This window comes from Lepisosteus oculatus, chromosome 23, assembly GCF_040954835.1.
Source record: "Lepisosteus oculatus isolate fLepOcu1 chromosome 23, fLepOcu1.hap2, whole genome shotgun sequence".
Taxonomy (NCBI): domain Eukaryota; kingdom Metazoa; phylum Chordata; class Actinopteri; order Semionotiformes; family Lepisosteidae; genus Lepisosteus; species Lepisosteus oculatus.
In genome coordinates this window covers 7,565,222-7,580,659 of record NC_090718.1, presented here as the reverse complement: position 1 = coordinate 7,580,659, position 15,438 = coordinate 7,565,222, and the positions used below count along the sequence as shown (strand labels likewise).

The 15,438-nt window shown below is 40.9% G+C and overlaps 1 protein-coding gene across 4 annotated transcripts in view; it reads left to right on the top strand.

Moving 5' to 3' along the window:
- The window catches only part of robo3 (roundabout, axon guidance receptor, homolog 3 (Drosophila)), a 177,264-nt gene that overhangs the window by 134,808 nt on the left and 27,018 nt on the right, over positions 1-15,438 (top strand). For 3 of the 4 annotated variants that reach the window (XM_069182436.1, XM_015337675.2, XM_069182437.1), the window contains 3 exons: positions 2,229-2,356; positions 11,851-11,975; positions 13,980-14,151. In XM_069182436.1, the coding sequence (XP_069038537.1) occupies positions 2,229-2,356; positions 11,851-11,975; positions 13,980-14,151 (425 nt within the window). Of the gene's footprint in view, positions 1-2,228; positions 2,357-4,797; positions 4,810-11,850; positions 11,976-13,979; positions 14,152-15,438 lie in introns of all 4 variants that reach the window. The other variant, XM_015337674.2, reaches the window with a different exon arrangement.

Here is a 15,438-nt window from a genome sequence, read left to right as displayed (position 1 = left end):
CAAAGCTCGGAGGGCAGAGCAAGCACACGTAGCAAGCCAGAGGGTGATCCAAGGGCGAAAGTCATGAGCGAAACTTGGGTCGAAAAAAGGAAGCTCACGGGAAAAACCGAAGCAGGTGACCAGGTGAACAGAACTCTTAAGAGTCAACACAGTAGTATCGCCAGGGCAGTTCTTAAATATGCACAGGTGGAATAGATTTCTGTCCATACCTTGTTGTTATGGCAGCAGCCTGATTGATAGGCCTGCCAGTTGTGGTGCTTTCATGGTAGGCAGTCCTACGGCATGAGTGGACATGCTATCAGCTGAATGAGACATACAGGCTCAGACACACCCAGCTGCATGGTCATTGGGTCATTTGGCACATTGCGAGTTGCACGGAGACGGACAGGAGAGGTCGTGGTGACTGGCGGCCTCAATGCCGGCTTTCCAGACGTCAGGGGGGTCACTGTTCGCCAGATCTCTCTCAGCCCTGCCTCAGTGGCACTGAACCACTTGTGAGTCACCTCTTGTGGGCGGCCTTGTACTGTCAATTCGTGAGAAGACAGAGGTTGAGGCTGCAGGTTCGAGACACTGAGCAGGTGCCTCTACTGTTTGAGTCACCTGGGGGCTTCTCACTTGCTAATTTGCTAACCATCAATATTGCTATGCATTTTTTCCTTTAAATGTAAAAAAATTGATTGTCGGAGTGGTGTGTAGTCATTTATATTTGTATTACCCTCCTTTTTCTAGTATCTATAGTTTGTGCCAGTTATTTTTATTTTTACTAGAATACCCATTTTACTCAGTGTCATTTACAACACTTCCTCTTGTTCCCATTTTCGATTTGCAGGGATTATGTCATGTTGCACACATACTGTACATATTTTGTATGTGCCTTTGTACATATGCATTTCTTTGTTTCTGGAACTGTAAAGCTTAAATATCGATTTTCAACAATACATATTTCTACAAATTAGAAGTCATTCTTATTTTAGTTGGAGTGGTGAAATAAATTATAGCTGGGAGACTTAATTTATTGACACTGTCTGCAATAATGAAAAAACACTATGTAGTTCCTGGTATTGTGAAATAAAGGGATTTATGGGCAGGAAATGTTTTGTTATCTGGACAAGTTACACATACTAAAAATGATAAATAGTGCTATAGTAAAATGTTTTATACTGAGATGACACACAAATTAAATTACCATTTCGGAAAAGGTCAATTAGAAAAGCATTCTTAAGCACCCAGTACTTTTTCTACATCAGCTTTTATAGAAATGTAATGGAAAATGTATACTAGTGTAACATTTTTTGTAAATGAGTCATTGTTCAAAACTGCACAAAATCTTTCTGTGATCCTAAAAGGCTTTCTTGTCCATGTCGGTAGCTGTAGAATGGTGGACAGTGTCTGGTGAAAATCTAAGAAGATCCTTTTCTTTTATCAATCATTTTTTTAATTTGGCTCAATATGTACTGCTTTTCTTTTTAAACATAAACATACTGTATCGTCTTGACCAGAAGGCAGTGTGTTCTGTGTGAGGAGGGGTGTGAAAAACAATGCCACCTGATACTCCAGTTCTCCCAAGACACTGCAGTGTCTTTGCTTCGCTTCAGGGGGTTGGGTGCTGAGCTCTGGTTTTAAAATAAAGCTGAAAGATCAACACTTTCTCCTGTGGAGGCGTAGGTGTGAATACAACTCTACATGAACATCACAGTCTCACACTGGTCCTTAGCCAATCCTCCATACGGTACAGCACAATAGAGTCTAGCCTTTTAAGGTAAGGCCCAGGACTGTCCAATATTGAGACACATAATTCCTGAGCAATTTACAACAGTAAGGTGTTGCATTTAATAATTGAAAAGTTGCTTTTTAGCAATGAAGGATTCACGCAGAATAAGACTGCAGTGACTAGATCCCTTGTTTTTAACAGATTCCTGCATAGACGTGTTGTAGAAGCTAATGGAAGATTTCTGGTCGAGTCAGTAGATTAACGTGCAAGGTGACTTTGCACTGTATGCTTCCCGTCAGGAAAGGGAATAATGTATTTAAGAATTCCCTCAGCTCACAGAATCTTGACCAAAGCAAAAAAAATAGATTCCAAAAACAATGATTTCCTGTGGTACTAAAATGTGGTCAAATAAAAGTTATATGTAGTAAAAACAGCATATTTCTGCCTGGGTAATTAAATCTGCTAACCTACTCCTTTTCTGCTGTGTCTCCATCCTGTTCTGGCTGGGCCTCCGAAGGCATGAGATTCGAAGCGACAACACTCTGCGCCTTACTCAGGTGCGCGCGGAAGATGAAGGCGCCTACACCTGCGTGTCTGAAAACAGTGTGGGCAAAGCAGAGGCCTCGGGCACGCTCCAAGTACATGGTAAGACGCATGCAGACACAACCGAGGGGGATGCAGCCTTAAGAGACTTAAAAACTGAGACCCTTCTTTAAAGATATTTCTGTGTTCATTGACCCTTCACTGACTTCACTGACTGCGGTTCCCTCCAAGTTTATTCATACTCCTGATGAAAAAATAATGACATCATACCGTATATAAATTCCTGTTTAAAACATTATGAATGTGTTATACAGAAATCTTAAATGCATTATGCATAGCAAAGTCATATTGTAAATAAATTCCAGTAAACACAGAGTCACATTTATTCTCACCCCTGTCGTTTGTATTTTGAAAGTCTGGCAGGCTTTACACTGCCTAGACACCTGTACTGTGCTATGAGGTGCTGACACTTCAGAGGAGGTATTTATGATCATTCCTCCATGACGAATTACTCTTAAGATCTTCGGGACCCTTTGGTTTCCATTAGTGAACCTGCCAGCTTGAGTTAAAATCACAAATGTTCAATTGGATTGAGGTCTGGAGATTGAGATGACCGGTCGAGAACATTTGTTTTGTGTTCAGTTAACTAAGCTTTTGTCATTTTGGATGTGTGCTTCGAATTATTGTTATGTCAGAATATCCATTTTCAGCCACGTTTTAGCTACTTGACAGAGAAAATCAGATGTTTGGCCAGAATATCCTGGCACATTGCAGTCCATGATATCCTTGACAAGTACTCCAGGACCTTTAGATGCCAAACAATCCCAAAACATAACAGACCCCCACAGTATTTTGCCGTGGGCATGAGTGGTTTCAAAACATGAGCCTCATCTTTTCTCACTCTAAACAAAACAATGATGAGCATGTCCAAAAAGCTCATTTTCATTCAATCATATTCTGATTATGGTCTCATTTGACCATAAAATGTAGGCACTGGTCATTCAAATGAGGCCTGGTAAGTCTGAGTCTTCCCCTTTGTAGTTAAACATCAGACGAGGCTTATCTCTTTCAACCCAGCTATGAAGGTCACATTCAGCAGGCAATTTCTGCTCGTAGTTTTTGACAGTTTGTATCCTGAAGGTGCCAGTGTGTACTGGAAATCTCCAACCGTTTCCTTTGGATTCATGGTGTCGGAGAGCTCTCTGGTTGTAATCTGGATGCAGCATGTTCTCCTGAATGTTAAAATTGTCACGTTTTCTTCCAACGTAGATTAAGGGGCCTCGAAGAGCAGAAAGTTACCGTAGGTTTAGTTTTGTTAAGTTTTATTTAAATTGATCTTGAGGTGTGAATAGTTATGGCCGTCTTGTGTTCTGGAATTCAATTTCTTTTGTGTGGAATATAACTTTGCATTGTGCAATGTTATTATGATTACAGTGTTAGTCGATTTTTGGCCAGTCCATAAGTAATTTTGCTCTATGATGTTTTTCCCATTTTATCAGGGGTGTGAATAAATCTGGAAGGCACTGTAAATCAAAACTTTGACCAACCTGCCAGAAACAATTTATAAACCCAGGATTTTATCATAGTTGTCCATTTCTTAGAGACATTTTGCTAATTTGCAGAGCAAACCCACCAAAAGGTACAGGGTCAGAGGTGAAGTAGTGGCTGTTAAGTCAAAGCTTTGATTTATCCAGGCTTTAAAATCTATGAACTACCAGACTTTCTTAGGAAATTGGTCAAAATAGATTGGTAAAAATGTCTTATTTTTAATTTTACGGTTTGCTATCAAATATTCTGTAAACCACTACTGATCCAGTTGACTGTGTTGTAAAATAACCTCTTTATATTCCTAGCCAAATGTATTTATAAATACTCTTTTGTGGAAAGCCTTTATTGTGTCCATAGATATTGGGTTATTTAAATAAATATTTAAATATTCCATGTCTTCCATAATCTTAATATTTTTCAATTTTTTGGTATAAATCACCCTGGCCAACCTGCCTTTGAAATAGATCATAAAAGACATCAAGCCTTAATTTCAGCAGCCTGAAACCACTGTGCATGCATTATAACGTTTAAAGCTGCCAAGCAACAGGAAGACTGATATGTCAACATTGTGCAATAAAAGATTGCTGCATATGATGTTTATTTTTTTTTCAATAAAATCAATAAAATGCATTCCCTATAGAGAACGATAGTAATCCCTATGGATTATATTATTTGACAGCTGTCGGTGGAATAAGTTTAACAAACTCTGAAAACGTAGCTGCATTATTAATAAATAAAAATGGCAACGAGTGTTTATTGGCACTGTGGTCTAGTCTAGGCGGAGAGATGTAAAGGCCATATTCAAATACCTTGAGGGTGCATTTATTCTTCAGTCACTTGAAAGTTAAATGGAACATTCTGAAATCCATTCTTTTGATTTCCATTTAATTTATCATTATCCATGCAGGCCACAACTGTGCTCGAGTCCATTTTGCGTTTTCAAGTCAAACTCATCTCATATTCATTTTTTTTCTTAATTTTTCTCTCCATTCCAGTCGGCCCATTCCGTAAGTAACCATTTCATCTCATCTTTGCATGTGGGGTTTTGCTGAAGGTGGAATACTATTGTGTGAAAAGTCAAGCCTTTGAAGGTTGCTGTAATGGGGTGTATATAGCACAGTATAAGTGCAGAGAATTTAAAGTATGGGCAGAATGTATTATCCTGAAGCCTTTCCTTCTCTGAGCATCTTTACTGTACTCTTGAGGAAATAATAGAAATACCTCATCAGGCTAAAGGAATATATATTAAGAAAATGCTTGAGAGCAAACGCAGGGCCATCTTATCAGCACTCTAAATGAGCAACACTTGAATCTAATCCATTGAAATTCAAATGTATTCTGTTTTCTTGGATTAAAATGTGCATCTTGTATTGTTGCCCTTGTGTCCTTGAATCCCTGGGTGAATTAAAATGCGCCGCTCCCTGTAACAGCATAGCAATGGACAGGGATATTGAGAAATGACCCTGACTGACAATCCTGATAAAACAGTGGAGGAGGGGGATGGAGAAGCCAGCACCCCAGTATTTACATGCAACTGGAATGAAGTCCAGGAATTCTCCCTCTACAGTTAGTCGATAAGACAAAGACCACAACCAGAAACGAGTTATTGTTCCTTTGGTGTACCCAGTCATGGCAGAACCAATATCCCATTGACCAAAACTATCAAATTACCGCAGCAACTCTGTGAGGCTGCTGTTGGACAAAGTGTTATCCACACCCAGTTACCAACTGCAAAGGTTTGACCTAAAGTGTTTTGCATGACAAGATCTGAAACAGTTTCTATTGCAATTAATTCTAAACAGATGCATTGAAAACACAGCAGATTTCATTGGTTCGATGCTCACTTTCAATGTTTCCAGTATATAAAGTAGCACTTTAGTGATGTACTGTATATTTAATACCTGTTTAATCTTCTTTGCACAGAACATTTATTTGTACTTAAAGTAAAGTATGCACTGAAGCATGGATTTTGGATTTTGTGATTTTTTAAATCTCCCTTTTTTAGCAGGTTTTAGATTTGCCCAAACTCTAATCCTGCGTGTCTACCAAGACACATGGCTGTGTTGCTTAACTATCTGAGGTGAATTTGTCTTGCACGAGAAGTACACAAGGCCCGCCAGAATTTCCACATGTAATATTTGACAAATTAGGGAGCATTTGTCCTTTGAAATCTTTTGAGGCATTTTAAATCATTCATAGCCTGCCTGTGTACTATTCGAGTCAAGCGGGTATTTTTTTCGTCTGTTCTTCTTGATCAGTTGGCACAGAGCTAAATTTCAGAATAAGATGTGGGTAAGTTAGGACACTGTATCAACACATCAACACAACATGCTTCACAGCTTTCCCGAAACGCATAACAAGAACATAGAAGTTTCATTTAATGCAATGAAACAACAGAAGTTTGTGTCTCTTTCGAAATGGAAGACATCTGTGGATTTAATGAATGCTACAGCTCATGTTTGAGTTAGGCTTTTCACACATTTTTATGCTTCATCGTTCTTCCACAGTTTTTGAGATTACACAGAGCCAGGAGTGGGTTTAATAGGCCAAGTGCTCCACTGCAGTACTGTGAAGAAGATGGATTGCTGGTGTTAGGGGGGAATCTGTTGCGATAGCTTTGGTATTTGGGTGAACTTTAAAAATGTGGATTTGATGCGACCCTACTATTAACAGCATCGTCTGAAATAAGCATAGTGCTATAAGAAATGTGATCATTTAAAAAATGTCAGTAGAGTGTCATAAGACTGTTTAAGGGTTGAAGTCAATGCAGGTGGTCAATTTTCAGTAGTTCTTCATCCTTTCTTATTCATTCTAGTACCTCTGGGTGCTAGATTTGCAAAGTATTACTAGACTTGCAAACGTTTTGCAAACTACTTGGTACTGCAATTTAAGAAAACCCCAAAATATAAAACTTGATATCTTTTCTCAGTTGTTTTAACCTGTCAGTTGATTTTACCAACAGTTACATTTAATCTTTTTCTCTATATATGCGCTCTTAAAAAAAGGAAATTTGAAGACATATAGTCTTTACCGCAAAGAAATTGAATCGAAAAAAAAGATGTTTCTCTTACAGAAACACAGGGGGAGAAAAGAAAACAAATCCTGAACATATGAGTTTCTCCTCAAACCTAAATCGATTTCCCTGATTTTCAGCCCGGCTTGTTGAAGAAAGGAAGTTATATTTAGAGTTGTTTGGAAGTGTAACATCTAATTGAGACTGAGAGAGTAGCAATTTGGCATGGTCCTGGGAGAATATGAGCAGAGCTGGTTTTCATGAAGTCCTGCAAAATGAAAAACTTCAGAAAATGAGAAAAAAATGCAGTTTGGGGAATACAGTGTATTTTGTACATGGTGATATTTGTGTGTGGGTGTAAGGGTGGTGGTGGTGGGGGGGAGTTTTGGTAGACTGCAGATTTGTAACATAGAGCCCATATTTTCCTGCTCCTCTCAAGTCACGTTATAATCCATCTTCATTATTTCCTAAATGTTGATTTTATGAACATATCTAAATTGATTGATAGGCTGAGGAAATAAGTCGGTGCCGCAGTGACTTTACACAGGATATAAACATCTGGCATTTTTAAATCCATTTAAAATGGATTGTTCTGGTAGAAGAGATTGACACTATAGATCCCATGTACTATTTTTCAGTTTATGTTTAATTGCTTATTTCTTTACAGAGTATTTGGTTTTGATGATCAGATAATGCTTGAATTTGGGAAAGGGAATATATTGAGAACATATTTTTTTTGTCTCTCAGATGAAATGTTTTGAGGAAGATGTGCAGAAGGTGGCATTACCCGTGCTGTCGTTTTCAGTGAAATTCAGTTTAATTCTTATTGTTCAGTCTCAAGTGTAATTTTCATTAAAATTGTTAAAAATCTAAACAGGTTTTTAAGATTTAGGAGTATTGAATGAAAAAACATTAAAAAAAAAGAAGACAAAAGAAAATTACAAAAAAACACACACAAAATGACACTAAATCCCACATTTACTTTGGTGGCTGTAATGCTTGACTTTACCTGGTCAAGCATTACAGCTTTCAAAGGGAGACGGTAAAACTGAGGGGAAAGAGTTTCTGACTAAGGCGTTCGTTTGAAAGAGCCTTGTCTGTTTGGTTGAAGACCTGCTGTGAGAGATTTAGGGCAGCTGCAGTCCCTCGCGTAGGAGAGCTAAGACAAATTGTGCGCGGATCATTCAATCTGTGTCTTAACATAAGTGGCGTGGGCGTTGGCTGTGAGGGGTGGGGGGTGGTTGTGCACAGCACTGAAGCAGACAGGCTGTGCCACCCTGTGCCCACTGCTCTAAGCTCTGTGTCCCAGCCGGCTGCATTCCCATACACAGACTGATCCACCGTGTGTCGTGACCGCCGCCATCCCAGCGTGCCCCTCTCCACCCTTGTCTGCGTGGAAACCAGAGGGAAGGTACTCGGCCAAAGAGGATTAATTTTTAATTGCACTGGGCTGATATTTCCTTATTTTTCTGCTGGACAGAACATTTAGTGGCGCGAGGTAGAGCAAAGGTGGGCGTTGCGAATGAAATTGCCAGATTATCCTCCGTCAGATGTATATGGTAATTCCTGTTCTTGAGCTGAGAACGTCTTATGCGTTACTACGAAAAAAGAAAGTGTCCAAATAATTGCGGATGAACTCGTATTCCCTTGGCACGTTGAAGCATGGTCACCGAAGAAACAGGGATACTATTTTAAAACCACTGTTGCAGACTTATCCCGTCATCTTATTTTAGAACTGTGCTTGGCTTAGCCGTGCTTGCAGCTCTGGTCTTTAATTTTCCCCTCCTAGCCAATTCTTCAGCCTTGTCAGGCAATGCTGGTCCATTAAAATGAGCTGCCAGATTCCAGGTTTTGTAAGTAGTACTTCTAAAATGGAATGGCTTTGCAGTGAATTAATCCTGATCCAGCAGTTTGGGGGAGTAATGTATATACTTACAGTGCAGGGACCTCTTATGTATATTTCCATTCAGAGACCTGAAGTGAAATGTGGTAATGGGTTGAAAAACATTCTGTTTGCTATTTTTTTACATTTATGGAGTCAGACACTTGGGTTGTGGTTTAACTGGTATTTATTATGCATTTTTTTATTTACCCTTTCACCATAAATTGGCGATAAAAGTTGTCCAGGTGCTTGAAATGCTATTATTGCTTGCGGAAAAAAAAAAAATTAGTTTCTTGCAATAGGTTTTGACAGCATTTTAGAGGTAGTGCAAAATCATTTTTTCACCCAATTACTCAGCTGAGCGCATTTGAAGATGCTTTTCAGTCCTGCGTGATGTTACTACTAGTGGTAAGAAATTCTTTCTAGCTGGAAAAGTAAATGTACAGTATGTGTGGCTCCTGACTGACGCTTGAAGAGGATGTGTTTCACATTTACTTCCACAAAATGTCTTTAAATGCCCAGAGAATCTAAAAGTCTTTACTTGGAAGTGGTAAGTTTTACAGATGGAGCTGGTTATATCCTAAATACATCATTCCTTGGAATTGTTACACACATTTACAAGGCAGGACCAGGATTCCTGAGCAAAGCACAGTTTTAATTCAGGTTCTTACCCAGATTTTGATTCTTTTTAGTGTGTACTATTACCGCATTGGTGATAGCCATAAAAACTGTTGACGTATTTTTTGTGCTGTGTTATTTATATCTTTCAGCAGTGATACAGATATACAGGTTATTACTTGGAGTTACTGTGATAGTTCCAGGCGACTGCATCAGTTTGTGCAGAGAATGAGAAAGAATCAATTTTTTGGGCGCCCTTGAGACAGAAATCGAGAAAAAGGAGAAGTGGGTTAGTGCTGTTTTATGAGCCCCACTGCCTGATAGGTCAGGGGGTCTGAGAGGTCAAATTATGGCGAGAGCAGCGCCGCTTCAGCAGTGACCCAGGAGGTGAGGTGGAGGCAGCCAGCTTGACCTCTGCGCATCACCTTTGCGATTGCACATTTTCAATATGATTTATTTAATACGGCACACATGACATATACGCTGAAGCACGGAGTGCTCCATACCAGCTGAGGAGGTTGCTGATCTAATATGTTCCGAGACTCATGGAGGCATATTGCAGATGAGTTTTGAAAACTGGTCAGACTGGGACAGAGAATGGCAAAGATCCCTTAAAAATGAAACTCCCAATTTATTTAGTATTTCATGTGAACAGAAATCCAGTGCTACCACCTAAATCGAATATATAGAGTGTACATATAATCAGAAAAAGAAAATGGCCCTTTTTTACATTAATGTAAAATTGCACGGCGGTGTTGTTACCATCTTGTAATCTGATCCAAACAATAGTGTATCAGAAAAGAAAAGCAGGACCAAGTCAGTGCTGGGATGCAACACTGTCAAAGAACATTAAAATGGCTGCTGCAAGTGGCTCTGGTGGGCCAACAGGTAGTGCTCTCCCCACTGGACTGGCTTTCCCCAACCGATGCCCCAGTAGGGTGACCGGGGACATTTTTCTGCTGGACGGTTCCTTCCTTTGGAACACACGTTAAACCGGGGTCCTGACTGCTTACTCATTAACAGAACCTTAGACCTGTTTGCAAGAGCAGAGGTTTTCACCACAGTGTCCTGGCAAGATTCTCCATCAATTCAATTCACCTCACGGATCTGCTGTGTAGTGGGGCACTTCTGTGTGAAAGAAATTGATCCCCTCCAGTATGTGAAGTGCTTTTAAATAATTTGGGGGCTGAACATGCTAAACATGTAAGAAATTATCATTATATTTGGACTTATGCTGTGACTCACGTCATTGATCTAGGCAGCAAATCAACTGTATTGCACATGTCCTGTACAAGTCATATTAGGGCTCTCTAAATTGAGTGAGGTCTTGCAGGTTTAAAGCACAGGGCAATTTTATATGAGTCTAGATTTGGAAATTCTAGACTTTAATAGGGAATCTGGAAATGTATGCATTTGTTTCTGTTGCTCAAAAGGAGGACTGATGCGCTTTAATTAAATGGGAAGTCAATACGAAGACAGATGTTAGTCCAGTGTAAAAGCTTGTCTGTCTCTGTCCCCGAAGAGGCAGGTGGAGTGTCTTGTGATGTATTTTCAATTACAAGCCAAAGTGAGAGAAGAAAAAGGTACAACAAGGAAGTGAAGATGGGAGATGAGAAATCAATTTGCAGCTTAAGGGTAAAGGTGTCAGCATTACACATTCAGATCCTCATGAAAGGGGCAATTGCTCATAAGCTGATCAATAGCAATCAGGCGATGCAGAAAAGAGAAGCACAGTTTGATATAGATTGGGGTTGAGGGGGGCATCATGCTTACATGTCCCTCTGCGGAGACTTAACAAGATCAACCCCTCATATCACCCCTAACCCCTCATCTGTGCCAAGGGGCAAGCAGGGCAACTTTGCCTGGTGGGCATGACTGAGACTGTGAAAGGCCTTTGTATTCTTTCATAAGGAGGCCTAAGGGAGAGATAAGTCCAGAAGATAAACATCTGTAAAACCGCACCATTGATCGTCTTCTCAGAAAGAGCAGGGTTCACAGACACCGCAGTGCCCTGACTAACAAGGGCTCTTCAATGTCCTTTGTCCCCTCCTGAGCCTGACATGTGCAAATTTGAGGGCCAGGCTCTGAGAACTACGCTGCCTAACTTGATAGGTACAGGGCTACAAGCTTAAATCTCTACATAAGAAAAACATGTGGGCGCTTAGTTTGTGCAGCCATTATGAAAAAGTAAAAGCTTCTCGTGTGGCTTAAGTAACCTACTTAGAAAATAGTAACAGCGAGCCTTATCATACAGCAACATACCAGTAACATCGCAGTTGCAGCAGCGTACAGTAACTGTTGGTCACCGCAGACATTAGAAATGTATAGAATTTCTACTGCATAAGAAACTCAGAATCACACACCTTGAGCAGCTTTGCACAGTGTCAGCTCTGACGTGTTTATCACTTTCTCTTTAGATGAACATCCAGAGTTTACACAATCAGAGGGCCCTCTGCAGGGGCAGACTGGCAGCTTGCACACAAGAGCTCTTTCTTGTCTTAAGAAAGGTCATTAATAAGATCCTGTGTTTCTCAGTCCCTCCCCAGATTGTTGTTCGGCCCCGGGACCAAATCGTAGCTCAAGGACGGACTGTCACCTTCCTCTGCGGGACGAAGGGGAACCCCCCGCCTGCTGTCTTCTGGCAGAAAGAAGGGAGTCAGGTATGGCAGCCTGTTTCACGTTTGGTGGCTGAGGATCCCTGGTTCCAGAGTGAGCCAAAACAGAGTGAGGCGTTAGGAAAATGACTTCAGGAGAGTCAGTACTTTTAGAGTGTATTTAGACTTTAGTTAACCTACTGCAGAGTCGAGAAGGTTGTGGAGCAAAGGGAATTACACTTGGTGCATTTATTCATACAAAACTCAAATCAAAGAAGGAATACCTTTAGGTATTATCAAGTTGAATACATATGTACCTACTGTAGTTAGGCTTTCATGCATGGAAAATGTCATTCCCACAGTTTTGAATTGTGAGTATTCCTAAGTGAAAGCGGACAGCCTGAGAACCCTAACCCTAACACTTGCACCCACCTAAGTAGAGCGTCAGTTTTCCAGTCAGATGATGGTAGGCGTAGGGATGATAATCTAAACTTTAGTGCAGGCATTAAACCTTCAGAATCCTTCCCTTAATCAAGGGGCTGCTTGGAACAAGTTGGCAGTGGTGTGCATGACCTCCTTCTGCTTCCTTCATTGCTTGTGCTGTGAAGAGTGGGGTTGCTTTCGAAACGGTGTCAAGCCAATGCATCTGCAGAAGGGGTTCTGTTCTGTCGTGCAGTTGAGCTGCGGCAGAGCCAGATTTTAAAAGCAGAGACTGGGGATGGAGAAGCTGAGTGTTCCCTGCTTTCAGAGACAAATCTTTCTGCTAAATTGCCTGGTGCGGCAGTGTAGGAGGAGAATGAGTAGCCTCAGAAATGCATCAGAGAGAGCAAGTGCATCAGAGAGGAGAGCCCCGGCGTGGGTGTGGGAGGTGGGGATGAGCAGGACTGCAGCAAGAAGAGAGGCGTTCCGGGCTGCCTTTGAGCTGGAGCGGGGGAGGGCCGACCCTCCTCTGCGTTTCCACGCTAGAACCCCCACTGGACGCAAGAGGTTTCAGAGGAAATCATGATAATCTTTCACCACTCACAAACCTGAAAGCTTCTAGTTTTGGACAGAAAAAAAAAATAACAGGACACAATTCAGTTAGAAAGACATTGACGCGTGAAAAGAATCTCACCCTAAAGATTTGACATGATGGTGGTCATCTGTGACGACTGTGTTATCTGTCAGGGCTGGATCTGAGCATTAAAAATTCCAAACCCATCTACTTCTGCTTTGTTTTCTGATGTTTTCTTTGCCCTTTGTCACCTTTGTTTTATTTTTAGGATTAGCCTCTCACCTTTGACCCCGTCTACCCCAGAGATGTAGTTTAAGCCTCTAAAAGAAAGGACGGAGTGAGCCTCCAGTCCCCTTAACCTCACCCAAGTTACCACTGTTCCCACAACCCCTCATTCTGGTCCGTGCCCTTCACCACACCCTTGCTTGACACTTCAGACGATAAAATGCTTCTCAGGGTATCGCTCATTGTTTCCACAGGCCTGAACAGCCCCAAGGATTTAATTCAGTATTGGTTCATTCCAGTTGAGAATGAATAAAGAGACTTTGTGTTGCAAACCGTATCTTAAAATATTTCATTTTGTTTGAGATTTGTTTGTCAGAGCGTTTACAGATTTCAAACTAACAATTCAGAAATTATGTGTTCTCAGAAGCCCAGCAGCAGTTCACTTACAGTTTGCTCTCATTTTTATTTTTTTTTTAAGTTTAACTTCAATGTGAAACCAGCGCTTCTCACGTTCAACGCATAAAAATGCCAATAAATCTAACTGAATAAATGCAGTGGCTTATACTTCTGTGCTTAGTTTAAAACTTTAGTCACCACTTGCATTTTTGGCTTGAACATATTTATTTTTGGTCGAAGTCTGCTTTATGTCTGGTTTTCTTTCTGCAGTGAGGCAGAACCGCTCCCGTTTTCCAAGCCAGTAGTTAACTGCTTTTTGCTGTGGGATTGTGGGATGGTGTTACAAAACACATGCAGATCCTCAATTGTGACAAAAGTCTGTTTAGTTTTGTAGCTTTTTAAAAAAAAATTCTGAAGGTGTTCCACACTGACTCCTTCTATTCCTGTGTGTCCAGATTCTTCTGTTCCCCAGTCAGCCTCCAGAGCAGTCGGGCCGTTTTTCCGTGTCCCTGAGTGGGGAGCTGACCATCAGTGACGTCCAGAGTGAAGATTCTGGCTATTACATCTGCCAGGCCATCAGTGTGGCCGGGAGCATCCTGACCAAGGCACTGCTGGAAGTGGAGAACGGTGAGCGTTGGTCGCCGAGTAAGTGGGTTTGACCTGTATTCAGACCGCAAATGACCCAGGAAGTGATTCCACAGCCTCATTTTGGTACACGAAATTCTCAGATGTTGAAGTGAGCAAACATGACACCTGTGCACCACGCTCCCAAGCATGAAAAGAAGCAGGCTCCAACATTGCAAAAGCTGGTAACTTGGCTTTGCACATATACAGTATTTGCCTGCTACAGCTGGCAATGTACAATAATGCAAAGGAATAGTATTTGTACTGTGGGAGGCTGGAGGTGTTAATTTTAGTTTGGCAGGGATTCAGTAGAGAGATTCATGTAGCACATGGTGTTTTTAAATGCATCACTTTACCGATATAGCTCATGAAAGTATATCTCGTTAATGTAAATCTGGCATACCAAATTGATGATATTTCGTATCTCTGCTTTTTTGTCCCGTTTCCCTTCAATATCTGCAGATTTCCCTAGATGGCTTTTTTATAATATTTCATTAAGAGCAATCCAAAAGCAGCTCCAATTCTAATAGCAAATTCAAAAGGTTTTTTTTCAAAGGCTTGCCGTTTTTCCCTCGTGTTTATAAATACAGAAGTAATTATAAAAGCATTCCTGGGGAGATCTTTTTTTTTTAAATCTCTTTAAAATTGTGGTGGATAGACTTGTAAGATCTTTTTTATATCTCTAAGAACAGACGCTCGCTCAACATTTCGATAGTTAAGTGTAATTTCCGAAAACAAAAGAAATGAAAAGCCAGGCCTCTCAGATAGATAAAACTCCTGACACCCAAATGAATCGACAGCAGGAGGCCCTGGATATGTAATGTGTAAGAACAGACATGCTCTGCAATGAACTACCACGGCATATGCTCAGTTCTTTCATGCACTTGGTTAACTGGATAAACTGTGGGTACATATGTGCTGTGCCTCCTAGCATTCAAATATTTGGAGCCTGTCGTGCAAATGTGAAAGAAGATTTGCTGTTTTCTTTTTGTTTTGTTTTTTCCTAGCAGGATTTTAGAAACAGTACTTGCAAGCATGTAATCTCATTAATGAGTCCTGCTTTGCTTCTTAAATCGACGAGAAAGCTCCTCAGATGGTTGCCAAAGTAATAAGAAACTTGGATTCGCCAACTGGGGTGTGAGGGGGTCTCGGTACAGCTGGGGGGTTAAGCAGTCAACTAGCCCCTAAAGCTGTGCTCCCAATGGAAGAGAGTGTAAAAGCATGTTATATATAGGCTTAGCCCCGGCAGTGTGAAGGACATGGTGGACTATGGAAAAGGGCTCACCACTG